The following is a 24,461-nucleotide window of genomic DNA, read 5'->3' as shown; positions in this document are numbered from 1 at the left end:
TGTATAATCTCGTATTATAATTTAAATAAAGCTAAAGGGAAAGAAAGAGACATTTAATACGGGATACTACATTGTCAAACAGATCGATAGTGAGTAGCTGTTACTGAATTTATTATTCATTATTATCAAGTTATAACTGAACGAAAATACAGTTTCATCACAAGCATCCGAAATTAATATTTCACTCCGCTACGGATTGCGGAAACCATTCAAATTTAACATCATTTTTATCCCCCATAAATTCCGTCGTAAAGATAATAACAGATACTAAATTTTAATTCCGCGAATATCATAATTTTCGTCGTTGGTAACCCCAAGTTTTATATACTTGAGAGAATCGAGGTCATCTAGATTCATTTGTGAATTTGTAGCGACGGTAAACAGTGCAGCTATGGAGTAAAATAGTGTTCCTCAGAGGAGACAAAGGGGTGTATCAGTATGAAGACTAAATTACAGCCGGAAGAGCGTCCCATATGTAACGCGGTGAACGTGTTCCGTGAAAGAGGGTATGTTACACAAACAAAGGTGAAGTTCCACACTTAGGGAATGTAGTAACAAATTGTCTATTTGGTACTGTTGTTTATTTCCGTGATTTACTTCTGATGTCTTGTGTGAATTACGATGTAACGCGATTGTATAAAGCAGATGGGTGTGATTTAAGTTTGGTACTGCATCAATTCTGTTATACTTACTTAGTTTGGAGGTGTGACCAAAACTTTTCCATAATACCTGTCGTAGAATACCTACTGAAAAAAAATATATTAAGGGTGACAAGCACCTATAGGTAGGCATGTTACGTATTATAAAAAAAATGATTACTGACATATAAAGAGTAGCTGACATTAATTAGCCAACGACGGATCTCTCCCTCATAAAACGACATCATAAAGGGTCATTGATCCGTCCTATTATCTGTCCTCATCCCGTACACAGAGGACCACTAGAGCCTTCACCTGCCAATTCATGTTAAGTACATAGACAATGATTGATAACCCTATTAATTGCAGACATTCATTGAACATATTTTCATGTCCATTTTTATTTGTACTTGTATTCTATTCGAATTTCTTTTGGCGGTTTTAAATTAGAGTTTACGTGCGATGATGTAGCGTTTATGTTGCAGATTAAGGTAGTAATAGAATAAACACATTTAGCAAAGCCAGTGTACTAAATGATACGATGAATTTTATATTACCGACCTCAGGCTGTTAGGTTAACACTCTGTGGTTGCGAACTAATTGATATAGCCACTTATTACATGCAAATTTATCATAACCATGATCTCTAATAGCATCAACAAGGCTAAAATTTGTGCCAATTTACTGTTTTAATCCAAAATTTGGCGTAAATTTCGTGTGTCGAAAGTTCGTTAAACCGCAACGTTGATGTGGTAATAGCCATAAAGTTATCACGTAATTAACATAATTAATTGTTAAATAATATCTTTATGATTAAAGATCGTGTTATGATTATTTTATCCTAGTTATTTATGAGTTAAATTAATATGAATCGAGTTAGATTTGAATGCTATATCTTGATAATTGCTTAAAGCAATACTTGAACATACTTCCGCAGACTTTTCTTTTTAAAAATCCTAAGGCGCTATTCGAAGAAAACTCACTATAAAAACCTCCTAGAAAAGTATAATATCGCTGATGTAAGGTGATTAGGGCAAAGCAAGAATTTGTTTTTGTTATGAATAAGCAAGAAGGAACCTGGTGGTGATCAGGCTTGAGTAACCCCGATAGTACTTACCACACATTAATCAATCAAAAAATATACAAACTAAGTTACCTCACACAACATTTACCCTATCTATTCACTTCAAAACAAACGACGTGCCATTGAAAAAGATTTGTTATTCCAGCAATTACTTACAACGCTTGGAGCTCTTCGAAAAGTCCACACAAGCGTACAATGAGGCTCTACGATGGAATGTGAGTTTAAAACAAACAACTTAAGAATCTATTTCCAGCCAGTAAACATGCAATTAGACGCACTAAAGCGTTAATAATGTTTGCTCCGATTCTACGTTGCGAATCGTTATTCTATCGACTTTATTTTCAAGTAAGTCTTTTTGGTATTGAGAGTAAATATTTTAGGTTACTTGTAAAGTGGTTGCTGTCTTTTGGCATCACAGCCAGAAATATTCTTTTGATATACATTTCAAACTTTTTCAACAGTTTAAAAAAAACCGGTAACTTAGTTATGAATTTTTCACTCCCATAAAAGTAGCCCACAACCTCACTTTATAAATAAGCCATCAAAGTTCAGTAGTGCCTGAGTTTATCCCGCTTTGGCAAGCAAAAAAATAAAATCTTCAGTTTTATGATATGAAGTAGGCATATAAACAAGTTTTTAATCCTTAAAGATCAACCTGATTTTTTGTTACAGTTTAGCATCAAGACTCAGACAAAGGACATGTCTTTGCCTAACAAAATTGATTACCTTGAACTTTGACATACCTTTTATCAAATATACTTTAAGATTCACTCAGTTAGGTACGAGGATACGATTTTTATTTCGGGGACTAAAAGTACGCCTACGGCTATTCCTTGTTTGGGCTCACCCTTGAAAGTATTTTCTTTAAAAAATATAATTTCACTTAGCAACAAAAGTACGTTAAGATTAGTGTCAACACTGGCGATTTAAAACAAAAAGCAAATAAAAATAATAACTAAAGAAATCAGACTTAAAATAAAGGTAGGGGAACGCGGGGCTGGTACTAACAAATTTTGTATAATAGTTTATATTTTCTTTGATAATGAACTTTTTTGTTTATTTTTTTATTAACAACATGCTTTGGTTATTCAGCTACGATATTAGTATCAAAATACATCCGGTATGTAAGTGCTTTCAGAAAGAGAGCCTTGAAAACCAAAGAAGTCATTTGTTAATACATGCCCCGCATTTGGGGCAAATATTAACGGAGCTGGGGTACGTATTAACTTAAGGGGCAATTATTAACAGAGACAATTTTTTTATGAAATACTTAAATAAAACATCATTTACACGAATAAAAATGTTTTATTATAGATGTATAGTTATACATATATATATATATTAAGCCTAAACAAGTTAACACACAATTTAAACAACGTTTTAAAGTTACTAAACTTTTCATAATCAACAATCTTTAAAGTTTTTATAAATCAATACTAATTAACCACTATATCTACTGAGTATTTGAGCTTTTAAGCCTTCAAACATTTGTTAAAATAGTTTAAACTTAATAATTAAGTATTACGTAATCAGTCCCATAAAGTTTTTGTATCAACAGTTTTAAAGAATCACAATGAGTTACCTTAAACAATAAACTATTTAAATCTACATTTATCAACAATTCTCACAGCGTTAATTAATACTTTTTAGTATCAGACAGTCTTTAAGTTACACTAGTTTAAATGATCTTTATCTAATTTGTACTTAAAAGTAGACAGAAAATATATACCTGTCTAGTTTGTTTTTGTAAAAAATTAATCAGAATACTCATCATCTGAGATACAGTTGAGGCATATGTATTTTATGATATCACCCTTAATACAGGTGATGTGAGCCCATCCTTTGCATAAAATACATTGTATCCAATCAAGTCCAGATGTATCGTCATTATAAGACTCGGCGCAAACTAAACAACAGCAGGTATCTTCTTCACTGTCATCCTGAAGAATATGCTTCTTCACCTTTTCTACTTCTACTCTCCGGGTTGATTTACCTTTACCTTTCCCTTTACCTGTCCCTTTCCCTTTACCCTTATTTTTAGTTTCAGTCTGACTGGTTTTTATCTTTTTAGATGATTTTAATTTTGCTTCTTCCTCTAAGGCCATTTTTTCGGGAGTATCAGTGAGAATAGTGGATTTCCTTGAACGCTTTCGTTTAGATTCGACACGTGGAGGAGCTTTTGGAAAAGGTCTTACTGTTTCTATATTAAATTTCTCTGTAGGCTTCGTATTTGATGGTCCTGGATCATTTGACAGTTCTGGTCCATTCCACGGTGCTGGTTCATTTGACGGTCCTGGTTCATTTGGCGGTGCTGATTCATTTGACGACCCTGGTTCACTCAACAGTCGCTGCTCATTTGATGGTCCCGGCTCATTCGATGGAACTTGCGATAGCTGATCAATAACCTCTGAAACACTTATGTGTATATCAGGCATGTTATCTAAAATTTCATTTTGAATTGAAGATTCTAGATTGAGTGATACTTCTTCTAGATTGACAGAACTATCTCCTGGCTGAAGTGATCCCTGGTTTTCCATCAAAGCAGTGTTTGGATCGGGACGATCAGTTACAAATGATGGCGCAAAGTCACAGTCTTGAAATACATCTTCATTGCACGGCCAAATGCCAGCTTTTTTAAATGAGTTGATGATATTGTTTTGAGTGAATGCCAGAGGAAATGCTTCTTTCACAATTCCAGGGAGATCGTAGATCGTCATTGTCTTCCCAGGATGATTAACCATCCAGTTCGTTTGCTGTCGGCTAATATAATTCTTAAACGGTCCATACACACCGACATCCAGTGGTTGAAGATTATGGGAACAATGTGGAGGGAAAGACAAAAGAATGATATGGTTGTTCTTTGCCTTCGTGACGACCTCCACATTGACATGAGAATGATGGTTATCCAACAACAATAAAACTGGTTCCTGCTCTGATGTTTTAACATGTTTCAGAAAGTGGTCAATAAATTTCGAAAATTCTTTTTCAGACATCCAGCCGGAACTATTTCCTAGACCTACACACCCGGGCGGCCCATTTTGGATGAATAAATCACTATATCTAATGCGTGGAAAAATGAACATACATGGTATGAAATTACCAATAGCATTTGCTGCTGCCGCAATTGTGACGAGAGTACCCCGTTCTGCAGATGTGACAGCTCCTACCTGCTTGGAACCTCGTTGAGCTACCACTTTCTTGGGTTTCTGCACCGTCGTCACTCCCGTTTCATCTACGTTCCAGATTCTACTCGGAGATATATTGTATCGTTGAAGAACTTCTCGATATTTTTCAAAAAATGAATGAACATTTGTACGGTTAAATGATGTTGCTCTGCTTAAGCTTGTCGCCTCAGGACTCCGAATAGACAAGGATGCGTTGCGCTTCATAAAACCAGCGAACCAATCTTTGCCAGCCTTTCCGTCTCTTTTCCAAGAATCTGGAATATTATCTATTTTGTATGCAATGGCAAGCTCATAAGCTAATTTTTTGACATCATCTGGTAGCAATCCAAAATAGATATTAGAACATTTCACTAAATAATCTGCTATCATTTTTTCTTGCTCAGGATTGAAAACTAGACGATTTTTTTTGTAACCCACTTCAACGGGAATCCCCTCCTTTTTTTTCTTCACGTATTTAAATAGTGTTACATGACAGATATCATATTCCGTAGCAACATCTCTAAATTTTCTATTTTTTGACAGAATTTCTTCGGCTGCCAGCTCAAATACTTCTTGAGACGTCGAACCTCGTGTGCTCTTCCTTTTGTAATTTCTCATCCTATAACAAAACACAATTATTGCACAAAACAATCGTTTAATATCAGAAACCTACGTATGAAAATTAACAGATTGAGCGGGGTAAGTATTAACATGTTAATACTCAATCTGTTAATTTTAGCCCCAAGGCCACTTTTTATACTTCATTAATTACAGAAAAAAATCTAGTAAAAATAATTACAAACAATTATAATAGTTTTAAAGTCAATAGAATAGAGATTCATTTAGGATAAACTTTGATTCAATTAAGCGAATAAATAAATCTTAAATCAATTTATTACGAAGTACGAAAAGTTCGTTTACCTGTAAATCCGAGGGTCCTGTGCACAACTATCACTAGCGACGGCCGGTCGAAAACTGACAAGTCAGGACACGTTCGGCTGTGTATAAAGGGTATTCTAAATCCAGTCCCATACTTTTGACACTTCGCGTTTGGCGGGAATAAGCTTGTTAATACCTACCTCCGTTAAAACCAGCCCCGCGCTCCCCTACCTACATATGTACTTAAACAACACAATTATTCCGACAAAACGTCCCTTTGTGGAATAAACAAAGACAGTTAATGAACACGGAATAGTGCAAAGCAATCAGGCACGTTGATTGTTAAACACTTCACGTGTCTATTGTGCTGGCTGTCAGGTGCTGTCACCTATCTCTTTCCCATGCCGCCAATATTTGAAAAAAGAACGATTATTTTTATTTTTTTGTGGTGGTCATCCTATTTTTGATTGGGTTATTAATAATGCCAGTATTTTTTTTTTATCATAAAGTTTTGTTTATTTTGTACACTGTTCGGTCTATGTTTACTTTTGAGTGTAAAGGTTATGGCACAGTATAGCGGCACCGCAACAGCACGGCTCCATACCAGCATTTAAGTTGTCATTCAATTTAGAGCATTAAATCGTGTATATTATAATATATTTCGTAATGTCAATATGAAAAAGCCAACGGCGAGCAGTCTGCGCGCTTGCCGCTACCACACAACTCGACTCGCCGCCCGCGTGCTGCAAGCGAGCGGACCTCATGCGTACAGCGCGCCGACGGCGTGCTAATTGCGCGCCGACTCCGAGCCGGCAGCGAAACAACTTCATTGCGTCGTGTTCAATCATAACTGTCTTAAAATAATATTGAGTTTGCGGTGACAGCAAGCTTACACCTCGCGGCCCGCGCGCGGCCGGCGCGCGCCTACGGCGAGCGGACAGCGCATGGTTAGCGCGCTGGCAGCTAGCCGTACTCTAAGCTTGTGGCACAATATAGCAGCACCGCAACAGCACGGCTGCAGCACGGCGTCGCATCGAATTAAGACTACGGCTAACTGCCAGCGCGCCAACCACGCGCTGTCCGCTCGCCGTCGGCGCGCATTGATTGAACACGACGTAATGACGTTGTTTCGCTGCCGGCTCGGAGTCGGCGCGCAATTAGCACGCCGTCGGCGCGCTGTACGCATGAGGTCCGCTCGCTTGCAGCACGCGGGCGGCGAGTCGAGTTGTGTGGAAGCGGCAAGCACGCTGACTGCTCGCCGTTGGCTTTTTCATATTGACATTACGAAATATATTATAATATACACGATTTAATGCCCTAAATTGAATGACAACTTAAATGCTGGTGTGGAGCCGTGCTGTTGCGGTGCCGCTATAATGTGCCATAACCTTAAATTCGAGGCGACGCCGTGCTGCTGCCGTGCTGTTGCGGTGCTGCTATAATGTGTCATGTCCTTTATTGTTTGAGTAAGTTAATTTAACTATCGAGAAAAATTAAAATCAAATCTGGTTGCTATAAATGTTTCTTGTATTTAATTGGCTACCTTTAAGCAGGGCAATGAAGCCTATAATTTATGTGTCAATTATTGAAAAATAGGCCCGAATCATGCAGATATATAAGTACCTACTTCCTCGTTTTTCATGTACAATGTCGTTAAATATTTATGACATAACATACATAAGTAAAATTAATGACTGAAATAATTGGAGCTGCCATAAAAAAAAACCTGAAATAGTCATAGAGAAACATATTATTGTTTTCACGTAAATTCCCCTTTTATTCTAGTCAAAAAATTGACATTAAACCAACCGTTACGTAACCGACTGTCGGTAAAATTGCCCCCAATATTCCTACATGTACCCATTCAGCTTCATATAAAACGCGCATATTTAATCGTGTTTTCGCTATAAAATCTCACCCTCTCAGCTGCCGGTGGTTAAGCGTGTTTTCATTTTCAGAGTTCCGATGTTCGGTCACTGCTGGGACGAAGTTTGGTGAGAGCAAAATCAACGCACTATACGGGAGCTTTGGAAGACGCAGCGAGGGCAGCTGGTAGTCTGTTAGCCTTATTATTACTTTATATCGTGTTTAAACACAATTTATAGGAATTTAATAACACGCAGGAAGTGGTGAAGAGTTTCAGGGATTTGAAAACTTGACCTTCAAAAAGGGCTAATTTTCAGCCTAACTTTTACCTTAACTTATTAATTAATGAATATATTTTTTAAATATATTTTTAATCTATAATACCTACATACATGGTTTTTTTTTGTACAAATAGAGAATAGGTTGCATAAAGGATGTTCTATAAAAAACTTCATTCTGTTCTGAAAAACAAAAATTTTTTCCCAATTGTATTTGTGTCGGCTCAGTTTCACTTTTTGTAGTTGAATAATACTGTGTGCGGAGTGATATCTGGGTCTGTTAATTAGAACGGTTGTCAGAAGAACGGATAATAATTTAAGTAAAAGATCTCAGCTAGATTCAAACTTAATATCAAAGTAAATATTTCTACAAAATGTAAACTCGTAAAGAATAGAATTTTTCCAAATATAGGTCATTATATATTTTCGTACAGCTTTTAAATTCTCCAAAGAGCGCTGTGAAAATATTTTCGCAGGTCCATGAACCTTAATTGGTCTTTGTTTAAAAACGTACTCGTGTAAATACATATTAAGTCCATACATAGAAATACACGTTATTTATAATGATGTATGTTCAAACAAATGTTGTGAATTTGTAACCAAAATGTTCCTTCGTGTGGATAAAATATATTATTTACTTTGCCAACAGAAGCATTATAAACTTTCATGAAACACACTTAAAGGTTACAATATGAAACATGAAAACGTTTACTCAGTTCATATTATGTTATTAATTTAAATTAAAACAAATGCTTCTACCAAGCATTCAAATGAATAAGACAATCTTGTATGATCTTTGACAAGAAAACATTTAAACAATAGTTAATTAACGATAATTATTAATTTCTCTGTACATTAAAATTCAAATTAATTAATTTGCTTTTAATTACAATTATACTAGTAAACCTATCTTATATTTCACGATACGAGATAGGTATTTAAACAAAATTTTGCTTTTACAAGTGCTAATTTTACTTCGTATTCACAGCTTTCTCGTAACTATACAAGCTGTGAAACATTATACTTTAAACAGTGCTCAAAGACTTTGGCACTGCACGTACTAAATAAGGAAACAAGACGGTATAAGCTCTTAATTAAAAATTCCAGACTAGCGGTTATACTTACTTACGCCAATGATACTACCATTTTGTCCTAACTACCGTAGAAAATTGAGTCGCCATAGAAAATAATCGAACTTGGCCAGGATTCAAAAACCACTTATTTTTCTAGCAAATGGTTTTATTTCCATATATGTTTCGGTCAAATGATTCGGTCTCCGTATTTAGGTACCCACTTACGGCTCTATTCACGTGTATTTTTCGTAGCCGATTTGGCTCAGATTTTCTATATATAAATTGATCTCAATGCCGACTTAAAGATTGGTAAACAACTTGAAGTATCCTGTAGTAATGGAAATTTTATATCTACTCCATTAACGAAGTAATGGCAGTTTTTGACTGGGAGCAGTTTCAACTTAAAAATAAAATAGGAATACTTTTTCTTCCCAGCTTTGGAACCCAAAAATTCAAGGGCCTTACAAATTCGCGCGCAGACAGAATACGAGAAATGTGCGTTTGAACGGGCCTTAGTTCTTGCTCATCATGGACAGCGCATGAGGAGGTTCCCGCCGGATTTCGCTGATTGCGCCAGATGTGCTGAAGAAACGGTAACGATCCTTAACACTAAAATAGTCATTTTCCACAATTAGTGTATGTCTAAGGTACGTAAACACACGTTGCACATAAATCGTTTGTACCTACTTACGCAGTAGATAAGTCTTACATAATACCCAGCAATCCAATGCCGTCTTAAAATTTAAGCTCGTATAAATCTGTTCGTTGGATAAAAAAATGTTACATAAAATTCAATCAATTCAATGAGCAACGTTCAAGTTTGAAAGTTACAAACGCCGATTTTACGGAAATACTGGCTAGTCGCTTCAATTTGTGATTTCAGTAAAAAAGACCAAGAAACTCGCTTAAGAGTCATCTAAAAAATAACAAACTTTTCACGCTATTCAGCTATCTTCTAATGGAACGTTTTCTCTCGAAAACGTGGCAACGCGTCTAAAATTAAATTTTCTACGCTGCTTGCTTTTCAGAAGGTCGGAACTTTTATTCTGAACGTTGTTATGACAATCCACGAGGAACGGTAATGATCTGGCTTTATGCTGAAACCAGAAAGATGAATAAAAACTTATTACTGCTAAACTAACATGAACTTGTTAACATAAAAGTTTATCTTTAGGAACTACAAAATCACGCGTAAATCAGGCGCATATTTTCCTCTGATTATGGTAATGATATCATTAATGGGATAAACGGGTACAAGTAGGTAGGTATGTAAAGTAATGGATTTTTTGCGCTCTTCTATTTTAAGCAATATTATAATTCAACCATGGACAATGAAATACCAAGGATCTTCTCTAAGCTCATCAGTTAATACAATTTAAATGTACCTCTTGCGACATTCAGGTCGTGACACGACACAATTTAAGACGAATTTGCTTCGCTAATTTACTGTAAATGTTATTAGGTGCGAGAATGTGCCGGGGCGACAGCTAGCAAAGTGTTGCAAACAGCTGTGTCGTTGCTTAGCAACCTGGAGATTAAGAGGAAGTCTGTGGACGAGGATGCACCCAAAGTGTTGGTACGTCGTGGACGTATGCAACCACAGAAGGAACAACAGGTTTAGAACTTTACTCATAATTTATAACCAACCGGGTGCTATGAATTTAACGGCTAAACTACGACAAACTACTTTGTTGTTTTTGATGTTGAATATACATTACGGTGAAAGTTGCGCGTATTTTCTGATGTAGTTTGTGGTTTGCGGGAAATTTTTGTGAAAGCCAAAAGTAAATATTAAAAAAGTTGCACGAACATCTATCTGAAAGCGTGTTCCTCATTGAAAATATTTTTTATAGAAGAATAATATTCTTTATATCTTTATCTTATAAGCACATATATTATTTCGCTGGTTTCAACAGCTTTCAAGTATGCAATAAACATTATTTTCAGAAAATTTATTTTACTGCCTAAAAATATTTATGTCTATACCTCGTTTACTAAAGTGCAGATACGTCTCTGTTTACAACGAGAAATAAAAAATATGTTGGCAATAACCGTAATTCTAGGTCCAAGAAATATCCCGCGCGGAAAAACAGAGAGCCGAACAAATCTCCCGTTTAATGGCTTCGAAATATTTGGAGCGAATGGCACATGACAAATATTTCTTAACTGCCTTATGTAAGGACGAACGATTGGTCTCTGCCAATAAACAAGGATCACAAAAATTACAAGAACTGGCCAATAAAGCTCTCGCCGATGTGGAGAAACGACAAGTACGCTCACACTATTTAACTTAATAAACTTAACCTCTGACCCGTTGACCCAAAACTTTAATATATTGCACGACGCCATTCTTTATAAGTGAACAGCAAATTGAAATTTATAGCACTTGTACAGATTGGAATCTAACTCCATAACCATAGCTTTGGTGTTCAAAATATTCACCGCAAAGCTCTGTAAGCTTAATTGAATAACAAAGGCAATTTGTTGAAAAATAACACACGACAACCGGGTATTATATTCCAGTAATATTTAGGATATTTTTTGTGCTGTCTGTGTTTTCGCCTAGTCCATTTTTTCAGACAGATATTATCATTTAAATTGCGTAAGCCTGTCACGTCGACTGAAAGGCTGGAACACATTATGATTCAGCTTTTTCTTATGTTAGCTTTGTAGGTTCTGATCACTTATATAATACGATTCAGGCTGTGTTACGTGAGCGGCGACCGCTGTATGCTGCCCGTGCATTGGAGGCAGCCGCTCGTGCTCGCCTGTCTCGTGCACGTAAAGAGCAATTGGCGCACACGCAACTCCAACACGCCACTGATGCCCGTCGTCTCATACAGACAACTCAATCTATTTACGAAGAACGAGACACTGCCAAGTGTCTGGAAATTGCCGAGTTCGGCATGGAGCAAATAACGCGAAAACCCGCCAACTTATTACCAGGGAAAGATAAATTCTTGCAAAAGCTACACGATATAGTTGCAAACGCGTTCCTAGACCAGGTAGGTTCATTTCTGTATTTTATTATAAATTGTGTTGCCATGGGCATTACGGAGCTTGGGAGTTTAATAGAGCTTGTTTGCCAAGTCACGTAGACCGCGAAAAATCGCTCTTATTTTATGTTCAGAAACGTGTTCGAGAAGGTATGAGCGAGTCGGATCGGGAGCGGAGGGCGTTTATTCTCCTGGGCATGTTGGTGTCCCGCGAGCCGAGTCGCGACTCCGTGCTCCGCGTGCGCCCGCCCGCACCGCCGCGCGACGCTAAGTAACTTTAGTATTCCTCGCATACCTGCACCTGTATTAATAGAATGCAGTTGGGAACACGTTGTTGTATAATGCTTTTAGTAACAGGGATCCTCTCTAAGTATGTTTGAAATTTTAATCCACGTACGTACTCGTAGTGAATTAAAATTCACTGTCGTCCAATTCACCAATATTGTTAACCGCAACATTTACAGTCTATTAAATGACAATTTAATTCGCTTTTGAAATCTGGCAGATAAACTTAAGCAGCTCGCGCTGGGTGTCTCGTAACATATGCCAGCTAGACTAAACGTGAAGGCATTACGTAATTTTGCCTTGACCTAACTTTCTTTAATTAATTCGACGTTTTATCTGTGACCGTCGCTTTCCAGCGGTATTCTCGGCCTATCGCTTTATGTTATTAATGGCCTCGGTGGTCTTTCTATATCTTTATAGGCCCTTAGCTACATAACCTGTATTTTTCCCAAAACCAGGGAAATAAGTTCCTTTACTGACCTTTATGATTTTATTAGACCTACATTCTCAAAACCATGATAAAATCCTTATTGCTACTTCTTCCTGTCTATGACAAATATTTTTCTATTAATATTCGTCTATCAAATCAATATATCGAATCTCTCAAATCAATGGAATATTTTTAACATACAATCAATAAGTACTATTTAATTCGTCACTGGGGAATGGCGTGCTGTGGCGATGAATAATAAAGAGTATGTTGTTTGGTAATTTGTGTTCAGAACGGGTCATTACTTACAAATCGCAGTTAGTGTATCAAAGGATCTGAAAAGTAATACTCAGCTTTTCCTCAGGATCCGTATCTGCAGTCTAGAACGGGCTCTGACAATGAGCACGCGAGCATCAGAAAGATGTTACTTGTTGCACGAGCTAGCTCGCCTCAATGTGGACTTAAAAAACCCCTTAAGAGCACGAATGTACGCCTCCAAATGTCAAGCTGGTAAGTTGAGACACTTTCAGTAGAACGGACTTTATTACTTTGTTAACACTAAAGTACTCGAGCTCCACGAATTTATTGGCCACAGAACGGTTCGTTGATTCGAGGAAATAAATTAGCGTCCCACGATCAAATAAAATCTCTTTATATTCTTAACTTGTTAGATTTCTTCTGCGAAAATATTGACTTAAAATCCTCGTCCAGCACACGTTCCCACTTTGCTCTTTCAACATAATTCACTTTGTATAGATTCCAAAGTCGTGTTAGCATAGAGGAGAGTTCGAAAATACGGCCTGAGTTGTAACATAGGCATGCTACCCATTCGCATACAGTAAGTAAATTGAAACGCAGCCGAAGCCCGAAATCGTAGGTCTACGCCAAATGCATTAGAGTAATGAATAAAGTTTCTCGACATTACAAGGGTATAATATTAATATTTATTTATCTTGGGAAAGTGATGAATTTAATAATACGAGAGTGTTATTAATAAATGATATGGGGTTGTTGACAGAGCATTCGATGTTTTCCGTGTAATTAATTAACGATGATGAGTACGGAGCTGTAATGCATTGTAAAGTAATTAATAATTCGGTCGAATGATTCGATAATATTCAGTGTTAACAGAGCATTCTGAACCGCATTGCTTATTCGAACTACGCTTGACCTGCCATAACTTTGACTCTTCGATTCTGTACTGGCTGAAGTGGTCGTTTTGTGAATTCAAATTGATTTATAAAGTTTGAACACAAAATAAGTATACCCTTTTTCATTTGGAATACAAATTCTTTGTGAAAGGAATAAGATTTTATTCTCGACCGAAAATTACCTCTATTCGATTCGTGGGTAGATTGCGGATTTTTACTAAGATTAATAAGCTAATATTCACGAAGTAACGGTACCTATTAATGTACTAATATCCAACGGCGAAGAAGAAGTATCTATGAAGTTATATAGTGGTGCATAAAACTCGTATGAAAATAAACATGAGGTTCCTCTACATACAATTAAAACTCTTTATATCTTAACTCTGCAGAGGCTAGAAATTGCAACCACCGTCCATGGCTTTTAAACGCGCAGTTCCTACTGGCTCGCTGCCATCTCCTGCAGAACAACAGACCTGAAGCCAGAGCAGTGTTATTGGAAGCCGCTGGCCTGGCTCGCTCTTTCGGATTCTCTGAAGTCGCTGCCTTCTATGATACGGTAAGCGCATTAAAACTATAGGCATTTAATGGCGCTTTGCTGCGTTCATTTTAATAGTTTTCGAATGTGTGGGACAATTTGAGAATGTTGTAAAGTTGTTCAAAGGTTTCTGGGCTTTGCAACTGCCTGGAAAAGCAAAATTATGATTCATCGTTTATCGAGGATTGGATTAATGACACTTCTATTTTCTTTATTTAGTATTTGTTTCCACATGAGTTTCCAGTATGGCCAATTTGGAAAAAAAACACAAAGCTGCTTAATCTTCACGGTACCCGACCGTATGTCTGGCGTATTAACTGATACTGTCTTTATCTCTTTGTCTACAAAACTTTCATTAAGACCTAAAAAGAATGGCCGACACACAGGGACAGAAAAGGTACAAAAAGTTGGTGCCTAAAATCCCCTCGTAATTCGCTTTTGACAAGCTAAGTGCTACATGGCGGACCTAAACCGGGAAATCCGAAAGTATCAGAAAATAAAAGAAAACTTCTTTTGAAGCTAATTTCAGTCCAGTAAATTGTATGCCTTAGTATATTTTTCTTTTGGAAACAGTGTATTTTTATCTGATGAAAACTTAAAAATCCTTTTGGATCTAATTGCTTCAGAGTTAGAAGTAGGTTACATCAAATTTTAAGATAGAAGAAGATGATTAGTTCGTCTGAGAAGTGGTTGGTAAAATAACTATGGCTGTCAAAACAACGACTTCTAGTAATGTTATGTACAACAAGCTTTTAGGTGGAAGTAAATACTTACATTTTTGACCATTCTTCGGTTTTTGACGAAAATTTCTTCTATCGCAGTGTGTTAACGTGTCATTGGAAGGCGAAGTGCTCGCTGCGGCTGCGCCTCTGAGGAAACGAGAAAAGGATCTCGTCAGCTTGATGCAGGACGATGACTTGCGATCGGCAGCCACACACCTGTTCAAGAGGATGTCTCTTATACCGGCGAACAGGTCGATATACTTTGTGATCTCTAAAGATATAAATATTTTTAAGATTCCAGCTATCGCCCGACTCAAGTTTACAGAGTACGGGTAGTCTAAAAAGTAGCCTATAGGATCCAATCTACGCAACAATATATGACGACCTCGATGGCGCAATGGTCACCATGCCGGACTGCCGAACCTGAGGTCCCGGGTTCGATTCTCGGTTCGGTCAACATTTGTGTGATGAGCATGCTTGTTGGCCGTGGTCTGGGTGTTATGATATGTATTTATAAATATGTATATATGTAGCTATGTGTAGTTTATCAGTTGTGTTAGCACCCATAACACAAGTTAATTAATAACTTACCATGGGGCTAACTGACCGTGTGTGAAAAGGTGTCCCGACATTATTTATTTAATCTATCTTAGTACTATAATCATCTAAATAGTTTAATATTGAGGGTTTATGCTTAGCTACTCTTTTTGAACTAAAATAAAATAAGATCTTCGTATTTCTTCTCTACAAACTGTATTTGTACAATAAACATTAGATCAGCCGTGCAGACATAGATTTCTTAGAATCAGTTCTGAATAAATACGCATCTTTTAGGACACAATACTTTTTACTCAGAAAAAAGTAAAATAGATAAATAATTGAATAGCCATTCAGTTTTCCCAGGAATAACGTATCTATTCGATTCATTATTGTGTAAATAAAAAGCTATAACTACTAAGAAAAAATACATCATTCTATTAACTTACTTACGTACCTTCGCTACCCTTCTACAAGATCAAATCAAATTGATACAATCAAATCTCAATACGCCACTAACATGACTCGTCATACCAAATTGACATTTATCTAGTTACTAAGCCCCGTAACCATGACAGAGGCGCACAGAAGCCGCGCATGACAGCTTTCAAACCCGTTCAAACCAGTTTAAACCAATTAATCATATGGGGTGTTGATTACAGACGTTTCTCAATCATGCCTGGTGCTCGCATGGAAGACACTCCTAGGCGCTTGGCCCGTGATAGACGGATATCTATCATGCCGAGAGTGGCACAGCCAACTCATATTACAAGGAGATCGGCGCTTCCTTTGGGATTCCAAGATTTTGACATTTAAACTCTGTGTAGACTTTAATCGATTTTATAGTAGATTTTGATATTGACCTATCTAGTTTTAATAATTGATTGTCTCTTTATATGTTTTGATAATAATTTTAACAATTTGAAACTCTGTACACATACAACTTTGATTACATTGCCTCTCTCTTCATTAGGTAAAATAAAAATTGAATATAGATAAAAATAATAAAAAGAGCAAAACAAAATATACAAAATTATGCCAGTATGAAGAGATTGGGATCCATTAAACATTTGCAAAGAAAAAAGCACAAGGATCTCCACTTGAAAACTTTTGCAAACGTTACAATATTAATGAACCTGTCGTGAATAATAAATAAGGTTTAATATTAATATTTATTAAAAAATAAACGCATTTTTGTCGGAAATGAAATCTAAATTAATGGTAGCAATATTTTGTAATTAGTTGCGTACTTTGTACATAATTTTATTCTATTTTCATATACCCTATACTGTAATTTTAGTTGAAAACATTAAATATTATTTCTTCAACATTACAAGAATTTATTTTTTCCTCTTTGGTTAAGTTTTCCTATAGGTTTACTATAAATCTGTCTGTGGAACCTATGATGATTTTGCGCTATCTTATTATTATTATTTTCTATAATATAAAAAAAGACAAAAAAATAGTAAGTATGTACCTTTTATTACTCCCGTTAATAAATTGTGTCAGGTAGCAATGTAATGGAATAACATTCGATTCGAGCTTCGCGCCGACACAGCCAGACGTCGGGTCTAGTTTCATTGAATGTTTCATATAGATTACCCTGCATGCTACGGGTTAAGTCTGGAATGGGCTACACCTTGATTTAGACCGCTTAAATCGGGATGTCAGATTGGGGTTAACTAAAAATAGGCGGTACTTTGTACCAATTAACTTGGGAGTTGGAATTAGTGAAGTTATTTTAAAAGGAAGTCGGTTTATCATTATAGTTGGGAGTCAATTTATGTTGTCTGTTACAACATTAATGCCTCGCGTATTGCCTTTGGCTAGCTATGTTTGAATGAAAATGAAGCTATGTTCGAAGTGGACTTCCCACAGATGATTTACCTAATTTGTTTTTTTTTATTGATAATGACACAATTTCCTTCGTAAAACAGATCATATAAACAGGGTTTTGATATCAAATATTCATTATCAAGAAACGCGCAAAACGAATACTAAACATAAGCTTAGAGCAACTTACTTGAACATATTTAATAACTAAGTATCTGCCAACTTCTGTTTCAAGTAGAGCGACTACACTGCATTAAGAAAATGGCTGATACGCTTTTTAAACGTCTAGCTTAATATTTTTTCATAATAACCATTTACTTAAATGAAAATACACGTCTTAAAATTTTCTTGGTATGTCTTACCAATACAATATGTGTAACCAATAGTCATAATAAAGAATTCAAGATATTAGTAACAAGCTAATCAACAACCAAGTGGAGAAACAACAATAAAGTTATATTGTCACAGAATAATTTATATTATTACTACGTCTCGGCGTTTACCATAATAAAAATACAATAGGTTTTTATCTAAGCCCACAATTCCGGGATATACAATAACGGACGAATGAAAAGTCTTCACGTCTTATCTCCCTTATTTCTATGATCCGCGCCTTGAATCATCCCAACCCGCGGCTTGACAACGAACACGCAATTAACTTCCGGGTACAGTCGCAATTATGTCGCGAGCTTTCGTTTCGCATGAAGAACTCCTATATACAACACTCACGGCCCTTAACCACATTACAATAAAGGCGAAATTCCAACAGCACCAAACAATTCCCAACATAATTAGCTGTTGCGAGGTTTTGGGACATTGTGAAGGGTTTTAATATTTAACCGTAGGTATGTCTTATCTGATGACGTAATGCGTAATTCGTGTTTAGAGGATTTACGTTATACAATAATGTGACGTTACACATACATGGTGAGATGACATTTCATTGTGGCATGTTCGAAGGATTATATTCCGGTGTTTCGCTATAATGTTCGTTCGTGATGGATGTAGGAAATGTAAAATGTAAAAAATGTAAGGAATTGTGTTAGGCAAATTGTACAAAAAACATACACCTTTCTCGTGATATTTACTTTCAAAAGAGACTTCACAGAAAACATGTCCCAAAGAGGACTTCGTTTAATTCCTGAGAGGTCCATTTGGGCGACACATTTCGACCCAATTAAAACATTTTATATCTACGCGAAATAAGAAGCTCATGAGTCCCTACTTTGTGTCCTTTTATTTCTTTATATATATAGATACTTATATTCAAAATGGGTTAATTTCAGTACTTATACTGTAAGTTTTTTTCTGCTGTGATGTGGTGTTTGTGTATAGAGTGTAAATATTTGGAAAGGACTCTAATTTGAAACCGTTATATTTACCAAGCAATTGACATTTGATTTATAAGAGAGAAAAGTATATTAAATTCACTTCCGATGTTGGTTAGTTGAAGTGGTCCTCTTTTAAAGAACTTTTTAAATTTTCCTGAAATGCCGCAATTTAATTTTACAGTTATGGAAACGAAACTTAATATTGAAGTTCCATATGATTTCCTGTTCCCGGTAGCTGTGTTCGTTAAATGTAAATATGTTGTTTTTGGAACGGCACATTCACAAATAGGATTGTTGGTAAGTTGCTGTACCTCGCGCTTGTCTTTAATCCCACTGTCAGCTTACACAGTGAGCGCGGGATGCCTTCATCAGCGGCGGCGTTTTACTAAAACCTGGCTTTAGCGCTAACGTAATTTGTATGCCTTGTCTCCTATATGAATATGAGTAATTGTTCCTTTATTTATGAGGAAGTCGTCGTTTAATTTATGATTTACAAGTACCTCAGCAAAGCTTTAATATTGAAACGTCGAAATGATTGATAAGGAAGGATAAAAAGATTTCTGAAACATGCCGGATACACTCAAACGTCACTCAGGTTTACATCAATTTATGTTACGTTTTAAGGATAAAAGCGTTCTCGAGTAAATATTAATAATATTTTTAAAAGGCGTTTGTAAATTACACTCAATTAATATTCTCTTTTCTCTAATTACTATAAACGACTTTTCATGACAAGCATTTCCAGGTTCATGAATTTCGAGTATTCATTAAAATTTAAACGAAGTTTTATCAAAAGTGGGTTTTATTCGCAACGTGTAGGGTTAATGTTCGCGACGCTAATTGGCTATCGGCGTGACATATGGTCCCGAACCTGAGTCATTCAATAATTAGTACACCCACCGGAGAAATTTATTGGAAAATGAACAAACTCCATTAACTTTTCGTAATAACATGCCAGCTATCATTCAATTTATTGACGCGAGAGCTTCCGTATGTTTATAGAACGGTTTCGCTACGGAGTATTTCAAATAACATCCGTAGTTGAATCAAAAATATTATTTTCAATAATCATTTAACTGGCAAATATTTTTAATAAAGCGGCAACAAAATACATTAAACAATCTATTAAAAGAGAATACCATTCACACGTAACATTCGTTTAACATGCATAGTATTCATATTGGATATATTACTCGCATTGTTTCAATTCACATCAACAATATTCTGGCGTGCAGACAGCGAAAAATTATGACAATGAGTTTTCATCAGAGCGTCTTTTGTTATTCTGATGTCTGTTTATGCAAATGAACGCGTCGTAGACAAGATGTGGTACCGGCTGCCATATTGCAGGGGAAGCAAACTCCCATACGGCGATAAAAATATCGCTCCCCAATTACTTGTTTCTGGACGGGTTCATTAATTATTGCCCCACATCGCAATACCACCAACCGTGGCATGACAAATTTGTAACGTTACACCGTATGATTAATGTACAATTTGAATTTCCTTTATTGTTGTCATATAACATGGGGCTCTTCCGGGAATGAATTAATCTGTCCTCGGTTTATTTAGAATAAAGAGATGTTTATTTGCAAACGGACATTAATCAAACTTCAAATAAGTGACATGAGCAATTCAGCTTTTATTCCTTTTCAAGGAAACTGGACACTTCCTCATTATAAAGCACAGGACCAAAGAGGATTACGAGATTACATTAACTTGTCGCTACCGTCCATTCCACTAGTTACTTATATAATCCCCTAGTTGCTTCTTAGAGATGTAGTCCCTTATTCTTGGCTAAAGATACTCTGAATTTCATCATCAGAGCACGTTTCTACCACTACATAAAGTTTACTACGTTAAGTTTTGTAAACGTGCGCTCAATTTTGCCTTTTGCAGGTAAAATGAATGTGCTCAAAAATAAACCTCCGCCAAAAAGATTCTCTAAAAACGACCAGTACCTTACTTCGTACCTATTCCGCTTAAAAACGGGTCGTAAGTATAATACTCACCCGTTTAAGGCAACCGAATTTTCATGAGAAAATCTGCAAACAAAAAAAGCAAAATGTAACATTTGAGTAAAAGGTGAGCTCGACTTTTTAAATATTTTATAAAAAAGTTGATATTCGGTACCGCGTGCGGTTGAAATCCTGAACTTTAATTTCCTGTCGACAAACTCTGGCGCGAGATTTGCCGTTTACCTACCGCCCTTGATTCAAAACGGTGTATTATAACGTAAAACATATGCACATTTTGTGTACAAGCGCGTTGGTTTGTGAAAATGAAATTCCAAATGAAATTGTGGCTCCGTAATAATGACACCATTAAGTTTAAGAGTTAAAGTATCATTAGTTTCATTAATCTTTATATGAGTAACCTGTTTAAAAAAACAATTTATGAAGTTTCCTTTCGTTTAACTTCTTACCCGACGGGATACCTAGTTAGTGATCACTATTGTTAGTCGTTTGTGCATCATACATCCAGAAAGTTGATTTATAGCCCGCGTAAGTATCAGAAGTAGTTGATATTAAAATACATCTGAAAAATAAACGGAATTATCATTTCTATTTTCCCCTAAAAAGAAACCTTTTCTTGTGAGGAGGGATTGATCTAGATAACATACTCAAAAACTCCGACAAATTCGTAAAAATGGTCCTCTGGCCGATGAAAACATTTCTGTTGTTTAAATTTTTGCCTACAATCTAACCCTCTAATGGACACGAATAATGTAGAAGTTCCCTCAAGCACCCTAATATAAATGCTTATAAAAAGGCGTAAGGTTTAAGCCTTGGGTAGAATCGTAATAAAAGCTTTTGGACAAAGAAAATTGACACAGCAAAAAAATAATTTTTAAAATGTCCAATTCAGGTTTTTCATGTCATGTTTTAATGTCAAGCAATATTTTTTTACATCAATTTCCTTATGAGAATAACGCCTAGCTAAGTAGCCTACCCTTTTCCCGAGAGATGTACAATTTTGAAACAAAAAGTATACCCTATGTATTTACCGTAACTTACCAGGAAAATCCCCCAACCTTCCCCCAAATTTTATCCTTCTCAGCCATTTGACTAAGTACATTAAAAAATAATGATGTACCCATGCTAAAGTAGCAAAAATACCCATGGCTACCCGCCACATTCGCTGACTCCACAAAGTATTTTTTGCGGGTGTCAAGGCGTACTCATAGGGGTCGAGTGGCTGACTGCGCACTCTTAATTGCCCGAACGACCATGCGTGGTAATAAATTCCTACCAAAAAATACTGCGTAGGTGATTAAACTTACTAAGGTTGCAAGACCCTAAAAATATAAAGTAGTCGCGGTTTTGTTGGGTTCCGCCACCGTAGCTGTATATTTTTTTTGGGACCAACGGATTTTTATTGTTATGGTAACACCAAGGGTCTCCCCGTTTTCCTGTAAAGGCTTGAGGATGTAGAAAGCAATAATTTATATGGCTAAATCTTAAATTATTATTCTGAGTAATATTTATGAAATATACGTAATAATATCGGGTTTTATTATTTTGAGGTACCATAAATATACGTTAAGAACCAGCTCAATAAGTTGGTGATCAATAACGGTTTGTATTGGGATTGTAAAAGCAGTAGCGCGTTTTTGGATGTACATTCAATCGGGCTGTATGACTCCAAAATTAGCAGGAGGAGTCATTTTGAACTTACAACTTTTGTACAAAACTAGAAGTGAATGACAATTAGTTACAAGAAGCACAAAGCAAGCATCAGACTAGCGTAAAACGAAACGCTCTCGCCATACGTGTGAAGACGTTTTCAACAGTTCTAGTTGTAATTCAGTTAATTGTACCAAGTAATTGAGTTCGTTAATTGACTCTAACGAAATTGTTACTTTCTACGTTCTCCGGAACTTTGCAAGACTTCTGGGATCTATTATTAGAGGAGAATTGTCGTCCAATTTGATATCTAGTTTCAGTTGAAGGTTAAGGATATAAAGATTATGGGTATTCGTTATTGAAATAGATTCGCTATTTGTTTACTCATTGCTACTGAGTGTCCTACTGATAATTCATTACTCAAATTAGAAGCTTTTATATACGATACATCTGCCTCTGGTGAGCCGATCTCAATATAGTTGGGAAAAGGTTAGCCAGATGATGTAGGTTCAATTACTTTTTAGCTAGTAGAACTAAAGAAGATGACTCGTGGACACTACATTCGTTATACTACAGATTTTTTTTTATATATCAAAACAATATTTTTAACACTCATACTATAAAATAAATTTAACTGCAAGGTCCTTGACATATGAATACGCTAGCACACTGGATGCGGTAGATATTGCATTTGCGGTGCCATCGGGCGCTTGCAGTATTCAATTACTTCCTACGAAACTACGTATCGAGATCGCGGCTTTTATGCTAGTTTATTTAAAAGCACTTGCTGACATACTTCATGTTCTTCATGAAAAAATCATTCGGTATATGCGACAAAATAGGTAAACGAGACAAATAAATTCAACCGTTGCGACAAGTACACTCAGCTTGGACGTTTAATAAATTAAAAATATATACCTCTACATTAGAAAAACACGATTTCATAAATGCAGATAGAAATCAACTGTCTACAAGACTTTTCTAAGAAAATCGAAATAGAGATATGATACGATGTTCCATCATGAAGTACTTCATCGTTTGAGTTTCATCATCAGATCAGTTCGAAATTATCACTATTGTATTGTCATGAGAAATACATAAAGCTGTCAATTTTCATAGCGCTGTGATACTTGAAGATGGTTAACTAAATCACCTTGGATTCCATTCCATACTTAGTTACATACGGGTGTGCCTGATTATAGCGTGTTAAAAATTAAGCTATAATTCAGAACCTCTAGCAATCATTTATACCCTTGAAAATAACGGCAAATCCAAATATTTTAGGTATCATTAAAAAATATTGTAAGAATAATTTTGAAGGAATCAAAATACTTTAGGCCCGAGATCTACCTAGCGGCATATTTATCTTTTAAACGGGCTCTGCTAATACTTACCCTAATTAAATGTCTACTTAGATTATTTTACAGGTTTTGAGAGAAGAACAAGATATTTTTTTAAAAAGTGTTTTGACTAACTAAATAAACCAAAATCTTTATTATAAAATGGTTGTGTATAAAATACTATGTAAGTGTTAGCTTATACTCTTTAAAGTTAATACCTTCCTAGAGCTACGTGTTTTTTTGTGTAAGAAGTTACAATGCTTTTCTTAAGAGTAGAAAAAAAATCCGTGTTGTGATATGGCATCATTCAGGTTCACCTTTAAGACCGTTAGCTGCTTAACCAGACATTCCTGTGGACTGTCTTTTTTCTAGTCAGGGGTTGGACATTTTCCACCTATGTAAATCCAATTAACACAACAAGCAAGTAGGTTCTCTACCATACAGTATATATACCTCTTTGACGTTCATCTACATAAGACTGAACACAGAACTCCTTGGCGCCGGACCTTAATGCGAGGGTAGTCTCTAGCCAGGCGGAACGTATATATCTTGCCACTAAGAGTACTACAGTAATTAAAGTGGCAATGTTTAATTACTTTGCCGCTATATTATTAAGGCAAACCTAGCAATTGAATCTAGGAATAATTGTCTCTGTGAATATTTAATTTTCATGTTTCGTATTTGGATACCTAG

At 36.0% G+C, this 24,461-nt stretch overlaps 2 protein-coding genes across 2 annotated transcripts; one reads left to right on the top strand and one right to left on the bottom strand.

The window, feature by feature from the left end:
• Positions 1–438: 438 nt before the first annotated feature.
• LOC124633402 lies at positions 439–16,554 on the top strand. Its single transcript, XM_047168598.1, has 12 exons — positions 439–506; positions 1,868–1,937; positions 7,724–7,817; positions 9,418–9,575; positions 10,445–10,597; positions 11,046–11,252; positions 11,685–11,987; positions 12,113–12,249; positions 13,058–13,203; positions 14,234–14,400; positions 15,201–15,352; positions 16,301–16,554. Exons 1-12 carry the CDS (start codon positions 439–441, stop codon positions 16,452–16,454), a joined length of 1,809 nt encoding a protein of 602 aa, XP_047024554.1. The 3' UTR covers positions 16,455–16,554.
• LOC124633401 lies at positions 3,425–6,005 on the bottom strand. The gene is made up of 2 exons (XM_047168597.1): positions 5,808–6,005; positions 3,425–5,505 (listed from the first exon to the last, which is right to left on the bottom strand). Exon 2 carries the CDS (start codon positions 5,502–5,504, stop codon positions 3,477–3,479), a length of 2,028 nt encoding a protein of 675 aa, XP_047024553.1. The 5' UTR covers position 5,505; positions 5,808–6,005; the 3' UTR covers positions 3,425–3,476.
• Positions 16,555–24,461: the final 7,907 nt, after the last annotated feature.

Source organism: Helicoverpa zea, chromosome 9, assembly GCF_022581195.2.
Source record: "Helicoverpa zea isolate HzStark_Cry1AcR chromosome 9, ilHelZeax1.1, whole genome shotgun sequence".
NCBI lineage: Eukaryota > Metazoa > Arthropoda > Insecta > Lepidoptera > Noctuidae > Helicoverpa > Helicoverpa zea.
Note: the sequence above shows the minus strand (reverse complement) of the source record. Positions and strands in the feature narration are given on the sequence as shown.